General features: G+C 37.7%; 2 protein-coding genes across 2 annotated transcripts; one reads left to right on the forward strand and one right to left on the reverse strand.

The window, feature by feature from the left end:
• Window positions 1-6,203: 6,203 nt before the first annotated feature.
• dnaaf10 (dynein axonemal assembly factor 10) lies at window positions 6,204-11,496 on the reverse strand. The gene is made up of 9 exons (XM_053502932.1): window positions 11,481-11,496; window positions 11,203-11,399; window positions 10,046-10,146; window positions 9,835-9,965; window positions 9,491-9,592; window positions 8,033-8,148; window positions 7,274-7,408; window positions 7,072-7,169; window positions 6,204-6,585 (listed from the first exon to the last, which is right to left on the reverse strand). The coding sequence occupies exons 2-9, from the start codon at window positions 11,386-11,388 to the stop codon at window positions 6,378-6,380; spliced, it is 1,077 nt and encodes a 358-aa protein (XP_053358907.1). The 5' UTR covers window positions 11,389-11,399; window positions 11,481-11,496; the 3' UTR covers window positions 6,204-6,377.
• A 355-nt stretch (window positions 11,497-11,851) lies between these two features.
• pno1 (partner of NOB1 homolog) lies at window positions 11,852-16,458 on the forward strand. The gene is made up of 7 exons (XM_053502933.1): window positions 11,852-12,166; window positions 13,932-14,081; window positions 14,177-14,260; window positions 14,357-14,417; window positions 15,838-15,955; window positions 16,036-16,106; window positions 16,193-16,458. The coding sequence occupies exons 1-7, from the start codon at window positions 11,963-11,965 to the stop codon at window positions 16,258-16,260; spliced, it is 756 nt and encodes a 251-aa protein (XP_053358908.1). The 5' UTR covers window positions 11,852-11,962; the 3' UTR covers window positions 16,261-16,458.
• Window positions 16,459-16,641: the final 183 nt, after the last annotated feature.

Consider the following 16,641-nt stretch of genomic DNA (forward strand, 5'->3'; position numbering starts at 1 on the left):
ACATGCAAACTCCCTGCACACAGAGCGGGAATCAAACGTGGTCGGAAATCGAACCCGGACCACGAAGGTGCAAGGCGACAGTGCTAACCACTAAGCCACTGTGTTCCTTTTGTTGCTCCTGTACAGGATCGCAGGAAGCCTGGTGCCTTTGGGCATGAAGTGGGGTACACCCTGGGCAGAGTGTCAATCATGGAGCACACATGCGAGCACATACACTCTCACACACTACAGTAATTTGGGAAGACCATTTAGCTAAAAAAAAAAAGGTTTAAATTAAAAAATTATACTTTAGCACAACACTGTTATATATAACACAGTTACATTAACTTTACAGTAACTTTTTTTGCCCATTTGGTCTACTTGGTAGTCAATTTTAACCAAGTGACAGACTTAACAAAAGAAGTTTAAAATAAAATGAATGATTCATGACGAGTTCACCAGCTTTTGAGTTTGTTGTCACTGTCCACCTGTTTCCCATAACAATGCTGTTGCCCGTTCCCATGGTTACAGTAATGAAGTTAGCACTTTCTTTTGAATAAACAGGCAGGTAACACAACCGAAGTTGATCTGTCACGAAGTGTCCTCGTCTAACAGGGATAATTGTGATTTAGAAAAGCTGTCCTTGAGCGGTCGAGATCGGTGTCCTTGGATCAAGCCAAACGTGACCCTGTACATAGCCACAGTGCCGAGTCACATTTGTAAATTAACACTCGATGTCCTAACAAGCGACTCTGGAGCCTCGTATATACAGTAATTGTAAGTATGAAAACCTGAGTTGAGTGTAACGCTTTCACTGTATAGATCAAACTTAGGAGTGTTCTTGTTGCGTTTTCAAGTTATTCCGCAATGGGTCCAAGTGTTTAAAACTGGACGAAGGATTAAATCCAATAGACATCGAAGTAACAACTGAGGATGGCACAGAGAAGTAATACCACATCGACGTAACCAAGCTGAGCTAAATATAGATTCCTGCCACCAGCTCCATCCAAACCTTTCTTCTTCTTTTTAGAAATACTCATGTAAGTCATTTTTTGATTAAGGGGAATTTTAAGGCCCGCATATTTTATATTTTTGGCATTTCCCCTGCTCTGACACACCTGTCTTCCTGAGATGCTGTTGGCACGTTATAGCACTTAAAACATTAAAATGCACAAAAAGGAATATTCCATTACTATGGTTCAGAACCAATACTGAATCCTGTTAAAGGAAGCACCGTATGAACACTGTTTACCAGATATTCTTTACTTATCTCACTGTTGTGCTCACTACATCTCACTACAGTGTAGAAACACAACACAAACGAACACATGAGAATAGTCCACCACCCAAACCATATTTGGTTGGTAGGGATCCGAGGTAGAGCACTTAATATGACAGATGGCTCATATCAAGTGGTGGGTAACAACCAGAAGGCTCTTTACCTACAGAGAGACCTACAGTATACAGTATGGTAGGTAGATACAACTGCTAAAGTGGGAATGTACATGGTTAAAGTAGACTGAGTGTCCAATATCTGGGTTCTTCATACAGACCTGCATAAAGGTTCAAATAGTGCAAGAAGTACTGTAAGTGTTTAAAGTTTACTTTAATGACTTGAAAGTGACTCAGTAAAGCAGTCCGTACAAATCAAAAGTAATTGTAAATTACCATAAATTCAACGCTTGGCCAAATATAAAGAAGTTTTCAGTATTTCAGAAGGTGGCATTAAGCAAGAAAGCAAAAATGATTAGAATTGGTTTGACAACCATCAAACACATTATTAAAACCTGGAAATATAATGGTGAACACGATGTGAGATCGCTTTAATAGACTAATCTGACAAAAGGCTTTAATTTGCCAAGGAGGAAAAAGATGCGACTTTAAAGCAATTATTTACATTTAGGCATTTGGCAGACGCTCTTATCCAGAGCGACTTACAAAAATTATAAAAGGTCATGTGGTCTGGTGAGTTCAGATTAAGCCTATTCCAGATTGAAGGGTGAAGGGTGCATAAAGCGATGTATCATGCATTGTGCCAACAGTACAAGGCAGTGTTATGATCTGCGGTTGCTTCAGGTGGTCAGGTCTAGACTCAGTAATGTTATGAGGCAATACAATAAAGTCAGCTGATGACCTGCATGTACTGAATGACCAGAGTATCACACTTATGCATTTTTTAGTTTAGTTTTCTGAGATTTGTGACTGTAATATAAATCGTTATTACGTATCAGCCCTCAAACATATTCTTCCATCATAATTACCTGTAGTGAGTGTCCAGGGTTCAGGGTATACCATGCCTTATACCTCAAGTCCCCAAAAAGAAAAATTACATAGTGTTATTTTTTAGTGTTGTTATTTGTGTCCCCTTATCTCTTTAAGGTTCAAACATGGGATAAAAGACTACAGACTGCAATAGATAAGGACAACATAGATGATTTAATAAATCTATACAAATAAATGAGACAAATAAATCTTACGAAAGAAAAACTTACGGAGCCAGGTATATTTAACCAGTATAGGTTAAAACCTGAAAAGCTTTCTTATTCATCGAGATTTGCATTTTTTAGGATGGTGGAAATGTCTTGCCTCTACACATAATAGTAATTTCGTACTGACTATCCTAAATATTGGATTTTTTAAATAAAACACTGCTTATATATTTCTTTTATATTTCTTTATTTATGGATTTTCCACATTTTTAAATATATTTATTTCTGCATTTCCAATCACGGTTTCGACTTAGGCTGGGACCGCCTACCTTATCAGCATATAGCGACAAATAAATAAATGTAGAAATGCAGAAATAAATAAATGTAAAAATGTGGAAAATCGAAAATAGATAAATAAAGAAATGTGACGCAAAAATAAATAAATGAAGAAATGTGGAAATTCAGAAATAAATAAATCTTGAAATATGTTAATAAACAAAAGTAGGAATATATTTAGCAATTTTCCAGGGCTTATTGTATTTATTTACTTCTATATTTACTTATTTATTCACACATTTATTTATTTATGTATTTATTTATTTTAATATTTACACATTTATTTATTTATGTCATGTTTAGTCCTCCATAGTCTCAGGCTGGGAGCTTTGCTGTCCAAACACACAACCTTGCCTCAAATGATGAGCCCAATGCTAGTTTATCAGACAAGTAACAACAATATAACACTTTTATTTGAGGAGCTCTTTCATTCTCTTAACTGTGTATGTTTGACGTTTCTCCTGTACAGTGTTGCTGTGATGGCTGCGTGAGCTCTGAGAGTGTGTATTGATCATGGCTAAGTGACTCAGCAGTTCCAGAGGGTGCTGCTAGATGCCCACTTTGCTTCACTTCAAATTCTCATTGAGCATGAGAACTTAATTGAGCAATCCTGGATGAATAAGAGGTGCCAAGCTCTGTCTTCTCTCATATGACTTTCGTGCAGCGCCACCTGCAGAGAACTTCTAGACCAGCAGTTAAAAGTGAGTGACCTGTTCACATGCACTCATTAGAATTTTATTCATATAGTACAGACCTAAGGTGGCACAGTGGCTTAGTGGTTAGCACTGTTGCCTTGCACCTCCAGGATCCGGGTTTGATTCCTGGCCATGCTTAATTCGCGTCTCTGTGCGCATGTGACGTTTCCTCTGGTTTCCTCCCAGAGTCCAAAGACCTGCAGATTATACTAGTTGGTGTCCCTTATTTTTCATAGTGTGTGAATGAGTGTGTGCCCTGTAATGGATTGGCACCCTGTCTAGACTGCCTTGTGCTTTAAGTCTCCTGGAATGGGCTACAGGCACCCCACGACCCTAAGTACAAGTGGTATAGACGATAAGCGAGCGAGTGAGTACAGACCTAATACTAGGTTAATACGGCCTAAATTGTTAACAAGATCTCTTTTCATATTTTCTCAATGTATTTGAGTACCAGACCAAGACCATTATTGAAATTTAACTGGAGGTCATTTTTTCTGGTCTGTGCAGGTGTGTGAGCTAGGAGTCATGAACAGATCCTGCAGCAGCACAACACTATGCCTGCTGGGTCAGGCTCAACTAGCCCGGTGTGAAAGTGACCCTGGCTCAGGAATGGCTCAAGCGTCCTTGGCTGACACCTGCCTCATTTTCCAGGCTAGCATCATGCTGAAGGGATTGCCACTGACTAGTGATCCTCCTGAACACCTAATCAGTGGGCAAGCCTTTGGGGATTATCAGTGTAACTCTTGACTTGGATATACTGTACAGTAGTATCCTGTATGATTGAAATTTCAGAACATAAATGGTGGCAGGAGCGCTCGGCTAAAGAGAAGGAGAAAACGGAAAAGCAAGTCTGCATTAAGGAGGCGAAAAGGTCATTTGAGCACACTGGGGCTGGAAAGGGGATTGAAAAAATAGCTGCAGCCCAAGGTGGAAATTCAGCCACTGCTAAAACATCTGCTCCAACTCGAGGGGTCAAAGCAATTCCAAGAGGAGCAAGGTTACTATCTGAGACACAGACACACATCTGATACGTTTAGGCACAGCATATGTTTCAAGGACAGTAATTAACCTTATACTGCATTTAATAGCTTTAACCCTATTAGTCATTTCATAGTGTGAGTCATTTTTAAAAAATGTGTTGATCTTTTACTTTCCAAAAAATTGATGAGTAACATGAGTCCCTTTTTCTGTTTTATACCAGAGGAGTGGCTGTGGTTAAGAAGAATGGAAAGAGCAGAGACAGGCCAAGCACCAAACCCCAGATTTCTCCCAACAAGTCCAAACAGGAGTGCAGCACCCAAAGCACTAACCCAGCAGGTTTGTCCACACCTCAGTGTTCATCTTAAATTTGCTGTAATTGATTCTGAAAGTCTGCTGTTTAAAATCACTGCATGTTTTTTCTTTAATATACCAGGTTCTATGGTTTCATCACAAAGAGACAATCCGTTTAATTGGCTACTTTAAATTGTCCCTAAGAGTAATCATGTGATAAACAAGTGGATGGACTGCCAACCAATCCAATGTCTATTACTTGTTAGTAGTAACATGAACAAGAAACTGCTGAGACACTCTGAAACATACTGAGACCATGACCAGCAGAGATAAGAGGGAAGTGGGAATTTACTGAATCCAAAATAGATTTTTTAAAAATATTTGTTTGTATTTGAGTTTGTAAAATGTTGCAGTTCTTCTATAATCATACACTCATCACAAGCAACCTGTGTGTTATTTACAAATTATTGCTAAGTTTGTTTAGGAGTGTAACAAAAATCTTTATAAAGTCTGATATTGAATCAGGGGGTCTTTAAAATCTTGACGCTTACAGAATCAAAATACAAATCGGCACCTAAATATCATCATAATATCATATCAGATGGTCTCCGGTGATCCCTAATGACCAGTAAAAAATAAAATAAAAAAGATTTTAATCCTTCTCATAGCACCTTTGGAGAAGGAGAATGAGACCAGTGGTGCCTCCACTCCAGCAGCGCTGAACCTAAAGTCCCATGTTCCTCAGCCAGGATTAGCCAGAGCCTTGGCACATTCTCTAATCTCACACTAGCAGGCCTGCACTCTCTACCAAGAGGTTATCTTCATGTCTCCACAGGTTAGATTCTTATTTTCATCACTTCATCCGACATTCATTTTGTACAGTTGGTGCTCACTGTGGGTAGTATGGATGCATTTTAGATTCATGATGCATCCATCAGGCTGGCAAACCTACTGGTGGAAAGTGATCCACAGGCTGCAGTAGATGTTTACAACAGGTTTCCTATAAAGCCTGTGACCGAGATGATGCGTGATCTCACAGGAGATGCGTGATCTCACAGGAGAGATTGTTCACATCCTCATGAAGCAAAATCTGTATGAGCATCCACAGCTGCCTCCCAATCTGGGAAAGTCATAGAACTTTCTTTTTGCTTTATTTTGCCCAGCTTAATAAACCTGATTTTAACTGCAAATGCTTATTTTTCCCCCTCTTCTTAAAAGGTTGCATCGAAAAGTATATTGACATACTGGATGGGAAATTTATGACCAAGGTAAAAACAGTTTATGCAGGAATTCAAACAAATCAGTGCAGGATGAAGACCTTCAAGAGTTTTTTTTAATTTAAATGCTGGATATGAACAGATTCAGATTTCTTTCTTTCCACAAGTTTCATTTTCCTTTCTGTTATTGCGGATGTCAGAAGTTAACATCGTTAATCAAAGAACTTGCAAAATGAAAAGAAATTCAAAATGACAAGTCTGGGACTGCAAAATGGTTTAGTTTGTAAAACATTTCATATTTAAAGGCAAATGTCATTCAGGAGAAGATTTAAAGTTAAGACTTTATGCATATAACCAGGTTCACATTTGGTTTTGTAAAGAAAACACTGTTGCTTTTTTTTTTTTTTTTTCACTGTTGCTATAACGGCCCGGCGTCATGTGACGTGAACTCATACTCTGTTCAACTTGGTGACGATTAGGACTCGCACAGACTGGTCAAAGGAAGCGCACACACACAGGCCCTGTTTGTCAGGACTCCAGTCCAGGCTGGCGATGGGTTGTGTGGACAGAGTGACGTTCTGCAAGAGATTGAGTGTCCCAGCCACTCCTCTGGCCACTCCTTCTCCATCCTTCTCACTCCTCTTCTCTGGATACTCACTGCAACAAGACAGAGTCATCAATTCTTTTCAAAATCATCAATTTTTAAAAATCAAAATTAATCTAAAAATTAATCTAAGTTCTCATGTTCCTTGCTGTAAAGAGACTATATTAAACTTCAAATGTCATTTGTCATGTTTAAGCAAACAATGAATAAAGGGTAAATACAAGCAATAAAATGCTTAAAACTGTATTTGCGGAGTTCAAATAAAATTTTCTGTAGCAACTTTAATTTAAAAGCTAGTTAGCAAGCTAAATAACTAGCCAAGCAGGATAACTGTCTGGAAGGTTGGCATAAAAAGACTTTACACAGCTATATTTTGTGTCCTGCTTAACAAATATGTCTTCTAGTTTAAAAAAAAAAAAAAAAAAGCATTTCACAGCACACTTTACTCTCGTACTTACTAGTGTGATATTAATGATGTGTGCGAGAGAGAAACATTTTCCTTTACAGTATGACTACATTTAATTTTTTTTTTGACTTACTATTTCCATAAGTGCAGGTTCCCGGCTCCACCTGTTGTCATGAAGACATCTCGGTTCTGGGGTAAATGCCTAACTTGCCATATTGTAGATTTGTGGGCCTTAAATACAGACAGTAGCAATACCATACTGTAAATAAATTGAACAGCTATGAATATAAATACTTCGGTGATAATATCATGTAAGCGACTGCTCGCAGTCTCACCTTTTCACAAACAGATGCAAAGCCTTTGGTCGGATGCTGCGTCCTCATGTCAAAGACGTGAAATTTGCCCTCTAAAGATGTAGCCACTAGTTTATTCATGTTAATATCTTTTCTGTCAAATTCAACACTGCATACCTATACAACATGGAAAGGTTTAAAATGTTTACTATTGATGGGTATTATTTCTCATCAACATAAAGAAAGATTACACAGTACTAGAATACTTTTTATGAAACTTCTAGAACATTATGATGTTCTAATTAAGCAGTGAATTTAGAAACTGTGTTTTAGATTAAATTTAACCTGTTGACTAAAACTAAACCAAAAAGTTTAGAAAAAAAAGGATCAAGTTTCTGTTATTCCACTTGGGCCAAAATAGAGAAAGTTAAACCTAAGTTAGTTCCATACTATAATGCATTACCGCCACCTTCTGGTCTTGATCTCCCTCATCTTGCTTTCAGTTTAAATTCTCTTTTTTTTACACCCTTCGCCCTTAAATAACCCATCGAATACTTCCTTCCTTGTCCTCTTTCTCCATTTTCTAAAATTCTTTTCCCACTGTTTTTTTTTCTTTTTTGTTCGTGTGATCAACGTATTGTGTTAAATCCGATTGTCTTTTTGTTCCGATTTACCTGGCAGCCTAATTAACGTAATGTAACCCCTTCACATAAAATAAGTCAGACTACCTTACTCTTCAACGCATATCTAACATATCCCATATATGCTTTATGAAAATCTTTGTCTGATTTGGAAACTTACGCCATTTTTAATATTCGTCTCCCATCGCAGAGACATGTTTCGAAGATCGAACAGCTTAATATCCCCATTGTCATACCCAGCGCATACACAGCGGTCCTGATCGTTAAAGGCATGACCTGTAAAGGAAAAGAAGAAAAACACATCAGACACATCATGCTGTGAAAAAAAACAGCTAAAAACAAAACAAAACTGAAAATAAACCAAAAACTGTGATAACATCTGATAACAGGAATTGTCTCTTCGACATGCTATAACATTTAATATAAGGCAAATTTGTAATTATTGGCATATTGTTGCTGTATGAGAAGAATAACATACTTTTGCACATGCTGTAATATGAAAATAACACTAATATAAGTTAAGCAATGCATTTCACACAATTTCACTAGCATGGATTATTTTCCCAGAGAAGTGCAGCCTTTAATTGTGCAGCCCGAAATTCATCCCTTAATTACAAGGGGTGTTTAAGTCAAACCAAGACTTTTGATTACCCAGAATAACAGAACACAATTATGAGAGTAAAAACTACCTTTATTTCTCAATAGTCCCCTGCTACAATAATGTACTTATCCCAGTGTTTGGGTAGGACATTTTCTCTGTACACCAGAACTATGATTGATCGTCTAAAACGCTGGCCTCCCAGGAACTCCATTAATGGCCCAAACATGTGGAAATGGCTTGGATAAAGTCAGGACTGTACTCCCATCCGAGTTCTTATAATGTGCATAGTCTGTACCAATAGTCCACAGTATAAGGTCATGCATTGTCCTGCAAAATCAAAATGCCTTTGCCTTTTCAAACCAGGCTGTTTCTTTCCATTAAAGAAATTATCAGGAGGCCAGTGTTTTAGCAGTGACGATGACATGAAACAGGTAGCCTGAACATGAAACCAGTGTACTGAGAAAACTTTCTACCTTGATGGTATCAAAACAATAGTAACATGCTGGGATAAGTACATTAGTGTAACATGGATTTATACAGTAGTTTAACTCTTAAAACTGTTATTCTGCACAATCAAAAATCCCATTAAGTCCTGGATTGACCTGAGATGTAGAAGGAATATACAGTATGTACAATAACCATACAGCACAATGTTAAGAGTTTTTAATATCACACTACAAGCTATAAATCTAAAAATATGATTCCTGCGGATAATTAATAACTTCAATGAGTTTGTTACGTTCTGTTCTTAACAGTTTTACATATATTTTAAGTGAATAAGGGTGTTTAGCATTATTCACTTAAATAACAGGATGAAGACACCCTGAAGACAATCCCATTAGGGGTTTTTCAAATTTAAATGCTGGATATGAACAGATTCAGCCTTTCTCTCCACAAGTTTCATTTTCCTTTCTGTTATTGCGAATGTAAAACACAATACTACAAAGTATGTCCATTTCCTTATTATGAATTATTATCATGATTTATTGAGATTCCTTTAGTGCTATAAATACACACCAAATGCAACGGTCCAACAATCTCTCTTGGTCTCTCCTTCCGTCGGCTCCATGTTTGCCACAGATGTGTCTTTTTGCCTTGGATCCCACACTTTAACTGTACCTACGGAAGTGAGATTATGTAGATCAAATAATATCAATAATAATAATTATAATAATAATAATAATAATAATAACAACAACAACAACAATAATAATCAGGTAAAAAAGCTAAATAAATATATGCGTTTATCTTCATTGCAATTTCACATTGCACTGCAAGCAGTTAAATGTATCAGATAATGTTGTGATCCAGGATAGCATTATGATACACAACATCAGGATTCGTAACCACGGCAAACTAACCATCTCGGCTTCCTGTAACGATTTCTGGTGCGCCGTCTCCGATGCCTAACCCACCGACTCCGTCTATGCAGTTTATTATTTCCTTGTGGCCTTTCACAGAGTACACTGGAACCTCTGATGCTTCAAGATTCCTAATGAATAAATTTCACAGTCCAGCTCAGCCCACACATGTAAGGAATTAAGAGATAGACAGTAAAAATGTCACTCTTACCACACGTGAAGGTTGCCGTCAAAATCACCAGTGGCCAGATGCCTCTGCTGGAGAGATGTTGCTCCGAATGTTCCACATTTGATTGGCTTGGGCTTTTCGATCTTAAGTATGCAAACAAATATATAAGAAAATATGCAGATTTTAGTCTGGGTCACACCTGAAGTTGTACCAGGACACATATTTGTTTGTCGTATACAACTGTTGTTTTTTTTCTTTTCTTTTGCCTATGTGTACGTGTTCATATTTCACCTCTTTTGCTGTAGCCAACTCTTCAGATGAAATAATTTTACAAGATTTTCATTTACAAAATTTTGATCTACCTGAAGACCTGATATTGATGCATAGACTTACATTATGAATTAGACACACAGGCACCAGTGTTTCCGTTCTACACCACATCAAACTCATAAAACCATGTTTTTATAGTCCTTGCCTTGTGCACTGTGGCACAGCGATGTTGAAATTGAAAAGGGCCTTCCCCAAACTGTTGTCATGAAGTTGGAAACACAGCATTGTCCAAGATGTTCTGGTATTTTAAAGCTGCCCTTTACTGGGAATAAAGAAGCCTGATTGAAACACCTGAACGCAGTAATTAACATGTTTGGCCAGATACTTTTGTCCATATGGTGTATTCCCAGACTGCTTTATTTTGCACAACAATACACTTGAGAAAGTGACCACAGCACTCCTGTTTTTTGTGCTGGCGGACAATTCTGACCCTGTGAGGACACACTGATGTTATGTTAGTCATGCTGCAGGGTTTTGTAAACTTATAGCAGCAAAACATACACTATAGTGTGTGTGTGTCAGTGGTGTGATAGGATTGGGGCAGCACCACAGCATCACCCAGAAGTGTGCAGGGAGCTTTAAGGGCAACACAGGGGCTTCAGTACTTAGTGATCAAGTGATGCTTCATTATTTTACCTCATTTATTTCTTAACCATATGCGCGGATTGCAGTGTAGCAGAATTTAAAAATCTCGCGCCATCAATCCTGGGGTCAGCGGTGCTTGTGGTTGCTATGACAACGAGGTGTTGAGATTGTTCTAGAACGCCAGCTAGCTGCTTAGCCTTTCAGCTAGGGAGTGTTTAAGCTCTACTTTGTTAAAATTATTAAGACAATTTTTGGTAAAAACTGCACAAGAAGAAACTTGACACCTCTTTGACGAGCTGCACGTCTCCACGCTGAACCTCGTACACCTGCAGCACTCCGGTTCCTCTGGCGAAGTTTCCCATGCAAACAAATTTGGCGCTGCAGGGGATCCACTTACAGTCGAACACTGTGTAGTTCAGGCTCTTCTGAATGTGCGCGATGATCTGCGGCTTTTCCAAAGGCGTTGACATCTTGGCTAAAACTAAGAGCAAATCAAACAGTGAGAGAACCGTGAGGTTTCTGAGAACTTCGAAGGACTGATTAAGCTACTGGTTTCCCCCACCTGTTTTACGGAAACTCCGACTTCATAGACTCTGACTGGCTACAGATTCCAAGTTCACCTAAAATTAGCCAATCGAACAAGAAAATAGAGAAGCGTTGGCCAATCAGAATTGGGAGGCGGGGTTAGCCTGAATACAGTTGGGGAAAAGTGACAAGTAGACATGGTTGCGTGTACAGCTGTTCGTATCGTCGCCTATTCGTATATCCTCTCATAATTTGCGCTATTATAAATAACAAATTAGTTTGACATTTTTATTAGTTTTAATATTTTTAAAGAAATTAACTGTAAGACATACAAATGTCGTACTATATGTAAAAATTTATATTAATTGATGTGGAAATTGTACACATGCATACAGGCAGTGCTCGGGCGACCCCAGGGTCCTTTCTGTAGAATGGAGGATACCGCGTGCTCAGGATAAACAGCTCCTCTGAATAATACCACACTTTATTAAACTATTGAGGTACAAACACTTAGTCACAATGGAGGAAACGGTCAGTAACGCGGTATCTGAGGAGACTATTGCTGTGAATAATGGAGACAGCACGGACACTTTCCAAAAGGTAAAGTCGAAAAAAACTTCAAAACGTAAGCGTGACCAGGGAGGAGAAGTGCAAATGGAGTCTGAAGACGCAGTGGCACCGAAGAGACCGCAGTTTCCTCCGATATCCGGGGACAGACTGAAGGTAACTAACGAGTCAAGTAAAAAAAAAAAAATATATATATATATCGATTTGTGCGTGGTGTGATCTTAGCAATACCTTGCTGGATAAATATCGTCAAAGCTCCGTGTCTTACTGCGCATGCGCGACTTCCAGCTGATCGAACAGTTGAGGCGGACTTTATTATTACACTAGCGTTGTCGCTACAACAGTGACTGTCGCTGACGGGAGAAGAGATTGTAGAAACAGTTACAAGGTTAAAGCTAAAAAATAGTATTATTTTGGTAGAAATAGTATTACAGTGGTATTATTTTAGGTTAGGAAATTATACAAAATGTACCTAGATCACGGCAAGATTTTGAATCTGCCATTTCATTTAATTATAATCAATGGGGGAAGAGAGGATGGAGAAAAGTTCACCTGTGTATGTTGAGTTGTACTTTTTTCGTTGTTGGTCCAATAAACTCCCTGTTCGGTAATCGGAGAGTGAAGTACAGATGGGAAACAGAAAAACAAGTAGATCAGATGAAGTTTAAAGTTTTGTCCTAAAACGACTCCAGCGCGTTAAAATTCACTTACACCACTTCAACTGTTATATTAGCGGTGAAAATATGAACTAATCCCGATAAAAACATCCAGATTAGATTTTGTATATAATATCTATTGGTGCAGGTGTTTGGTTATATTGAGCAAGTAGCTTATTTTAAAGTAAATTATTAAATCTGGCACTGGAAAAAGTTAAATAAAATTTTGGTCCAGCCAGTTGTGTGATGCTGTGACGTAATCTGTCTGGACGGATGTCATTGTATGAAACGTAAAATCTTTAAAGGAGTTCTGACTAATGACTGAATATGACTTATATATTATATATTATATAATATATCATTATGTAGAATACATCACTAAAATCCACAGTGTTTATGAAAAGATTAATCTGGAGATTATTTTGATTTCATATAAAGATAGATTAGATTTCATATTTTGGAGACATCAACAGCTGTTCATTAGATTTTCTATGCTATTATTATAGTTAGTTGCAGTGGTGTCACAAGCAAAGATTATTACTACTGAGTTATTACTGTTTTCAGGCTATTCGACTGGTCATTTGAATTAAATGCATTAATAAACTTTTAAAAATCATGTTTTTCTGGACAAAGCAACATTTCACACAGTGCTTTTAATCAACCCTGGAACATAAACCACCAGGAGCCATAAGTTGTGATTTCAAAGTGATCAAGCTCTGATCTAAAATGCATGGAGTTGCCTACACATGGTAAAATGCACATAGATCACTACAGTTTATCCAAATACCATTACAGCGTTGTGTATTTATTTATTAAGACACTGACATTATTTTACCGCCACGTCCCAGTCATTCCTAGTGGACAGTAGTAAAGTAACTGCCATACAGAATGTTGGATTGATCTCTAAATAGATCAGTACAAAATGAATATATATCCAATCTCATTTAATTCATATACACCTTATACACATGTTCAATACTGTGTTTCTGACTCACTGCATGTAAGGGTTTACAATTAAATAGACTAGTGAGGGAGAGCTTCTCAAAGTCAGAAGGCTGAAACCCTGAACCTCTGCTCCTTTAGTACCTCTATAACCTAGACAGCACATAAGGATTCCAAACCCTGCTACCTAACTACTCAATAAAGTGCATTTACAGCATTTGGGAGATGCCCTTATCCAGAATGACTTGCATTTATCTCAAAATACATCTGAGCAGATAAGGGGTTAACCGCGTCACATCGTTCTTTTGTTTTTGTTTTTTCAGGGCGGTGCTGACGAAATGAGGAAAATCCCTGTGCCGGCTCACCGATATACACCTCTGAAAGAAAACTGGCTCAAAATCTTCACCCCTATCGTCGAAAACCTGCAACTTCAAGTCCGATTTAATCTCAAGACGAGGAACGTTGAGATTAAGGTAAGAGCTAAAGTGTTACAGTGTATGCATACATGTAACTTGTACATGCAGTATACAAGTTATGCAGTTTTTCCTTATCTTTCCTTTCTTGACAGACGTGTAAAGAAACGCAGGATATTGGCGCCCTTACGAAAGCAGCAGATTTTGTCAAGGCATTTATTTTAGGATTTCAGGTTGAGGTGGGTTTTTCTTAAATAAAAGCAGGTGTGTATTTTAATTGGACATTTAATGTGTAGTGTTTAACAGTTCATAAAAGTTTCTCAACTAATCCGCAGGACGCACTTGCACTTGTCAGACTGGATGAACTGTTTCTGGAAACCTTTGATGTCACAGACGGTAAGTTTACGTTTTACATTTACATTACATTTAGGCATTTGTGCCATAAATGTATGGTTTATGTCGATGTTGAAAAATTATATATTTGATTTATTTTTTACAACTATTTTATTTATATTTTTATATATATATATATACACACACACACACACAACATTTGCACTTTTAGTCCAAATAAGCAGTTGCTGTTTGGTTATGCTGTTTTGCTTAAATTAAAAAAAAAAAAATCCTATACCCTCTAGTATTTTATTAACTTTATTCATTTGAAGAAAAATAATTGTTTTACAATCGAATTTTGTCTAGAAAAATCAGAGATTTAATTTATAGGGCATATCGCCCAGCTCTACTGTACATCTGACATCTTGAAGTTTATTTCACCACCTACAGTAGGTGCCAGAATAAAAAAAAGAGTCTGGATGAATGTCTTCCTTGATCCCTGAGAGATGGTGGGACGAGCCGAGCAGTTTCATTCATTTGCCTTAAAGCTAAAGTTGTCTGAACACTTGAAATAAATGTAATTTAGACATTAATATATTATGAGCAATATAAAAAATAAATGTGTGGTGATTTCAGTTATTACACACTTTAACAAACTCTTCCATCCATCTTGATTAATATTATATACTGTATTTAAAATAAAATAAAAAATTTGGTTTGGGGCAAGACAGTGCACAAGTTTAATTTCTAAATACTTTTCCTCATTTCCCTATAAATACTCTGTCTGGCCAAAAAGAAGCCACACACTCACGATCAGTTCGTGTGGGAAAATTAATCCTCATGCTTCCAGAAACAGTCCCAATCATTTATATTTTTACATTGTGTGTGGGTGTATGAAAATGGTCTTTCTAATCTTTTTTTTTTTTTTTTTTTTACCAAGTGTGATCTCTCTGCATTATTATTATATTTTTTCCAGACCACATTTCTTCCACAAAGTTGGTGGTTCCGCACTATCCTTCCAGATTTTAATAGGGGTTCTTAACCTAGTTCCATTTCAAGTCTTAGTTGTTTTCTTTTCTTTTGCCTTTTTTTGTACACATTTGTGTACATGCATCCTAAAATTTCTTTAAAATAATGTTAAACATGGCCAAAAACCCCAAAACAATCCACTAAGTGAAAGGTATGTTGAGAAAATGCTCATTGCATACACTGACGATATGCTCATAATACTTAGCAGTGTTTCTGTTGTGTCTTTTGGCATAAGCTGACCTGGTACCACAGATCTCCTAGAGGGCATTGTACGTCACCTAGTGGCGCAGTGTCTTAGAAAGATATTCTCGTTCTCTTTGAGGTGTTTTCATTCGTTGTCTTTTCTCTTTTGACTACTTGTACAAGTGCTGTACCTGGAAATGTGTATGTTTTTTTTTTTTCTCTTTATTGACCCTTATTGTGGTTGTCGCTTTGTTTTTGTTCTGGGTAACAGTAAAACCGCTGAAAGGAGATCACTTGTCCAGAGCTGTAGGGAGAATAGCAGGGAAAGGTGGAAAAACAAAATTCACCATTGAAAACGTCACAAAGACAAGAATCGTCCTCGCAGACACGTGAGTCCAAAGAAACTTCAGGGAGGTTTTTTTTTTTTGGTTTGCAAGTAATTTAATCCAAATTAAATGTTGTCTTGCAGGAAGGTTCACATTTTGGGGTCCTTTCAGAATATAAAGATGGCACGGACAGCTATATGCAACCTTATCTTAGGTAACAAAGAGTGCCCTCATGGCTGTATGTGTTTCGTGAATAAATGAAGCGCATGAACTGAATGCTGTTTACTTTCACCTCCGCAGGGAGCCCGCCATCAAAGGTGTACGGGAACATTCGGGCAGTCGCCAGTCGCGCAGCTGAGAGATTCTAACCTCGGGCATGACTCTTTGATCCTCCCCTTGCAGTGCAGCTCATGGACTGAAGCAGATTGTGATGTGAAATGTCCAGCAGATTTATTTTTTGCTGCTGACTTGAATCGTTTACTCATCAGAGGACTTTTTTCACTGACTGATACTGTATCACATCACTGAAACACTCAAATAAAACCGCATACCATAAGGAAATGAAACAGGCTGTGGATTCAGTAAAAAATGCTTAATGCATATGTGTTTTAAATATTTATTTATTGTTATACAGTACCAAGTCCAAGGAATCCCACAGTAGGCAACATGATGCAGCATGCAGAGTAGACATCCCCAACTGGAAATATGATGATTCTTGATGTCGACTCGGAAATGAAACCCTCATTCTC

The sequence above is a fragment of the Clarias gariepinus genome, chromosome 8, assembly GCF_024256425.1.
Source record: "Clarias gariepinus isolate MV-2021 ecotype Netherlands chromosome 8, CGAR_prim_01v2, whole genome shotgun sequence".
Classification (NCBI taxonomy): domain Eukaryota; kingdom Metazoa; phylum Chordata; class Actinopteri; order Siluriformes; family Clariidae; genus Clarias; species Clarias gariepinus.

Excerpts from the sequence above, each read along its gene's own strand:
- pno1 (XM_053502933.1), top strand. The coding sequence starts at position 11,963 with ATGGAGGAAACGGTCAGTAACGCGGTATCTGAGGAGACTATTGCTGTG. Across the intron at positions 12,167-13,931 it reads TATCCGGGGACAGACTGAAG|GGCGGTGCTGACGAAATGAG; the intron begins GTAACTAACGAG and ends TTGTTTTTTCAG. Across the intron at positions 14,082-14,176 it reads CGAGGAACGTTGAGATTAAG|ACGTGTAAAGAAACGCAGGA; the intron begins GTAAGAGCTAAA and ends CTTTCTTGACAG.
- dnaaf10 (XM_053502932.1), bottom strand. The coding sequence starts at position 11,388 with ATGTCAACGCCTTTGGAAAAGCCGCAGATCATCGCGCACATTCAGAAG. Across the intron at positions 9,966-10,045 it reads GACGGCAACCTTCACGTGTG|GAATCTTGAAGCATCAGAGG; the intron begins GTAAGAGTGACA and ends TTTATTCATTAG. Across the intron at positions 7,409-8,032 it reads AGACGAATATTAAAAATGGC|GTATGCAGTGTTGAATTTGA; the intron begins GTAAGTTTCCAA and ends CATGTTGTATAG.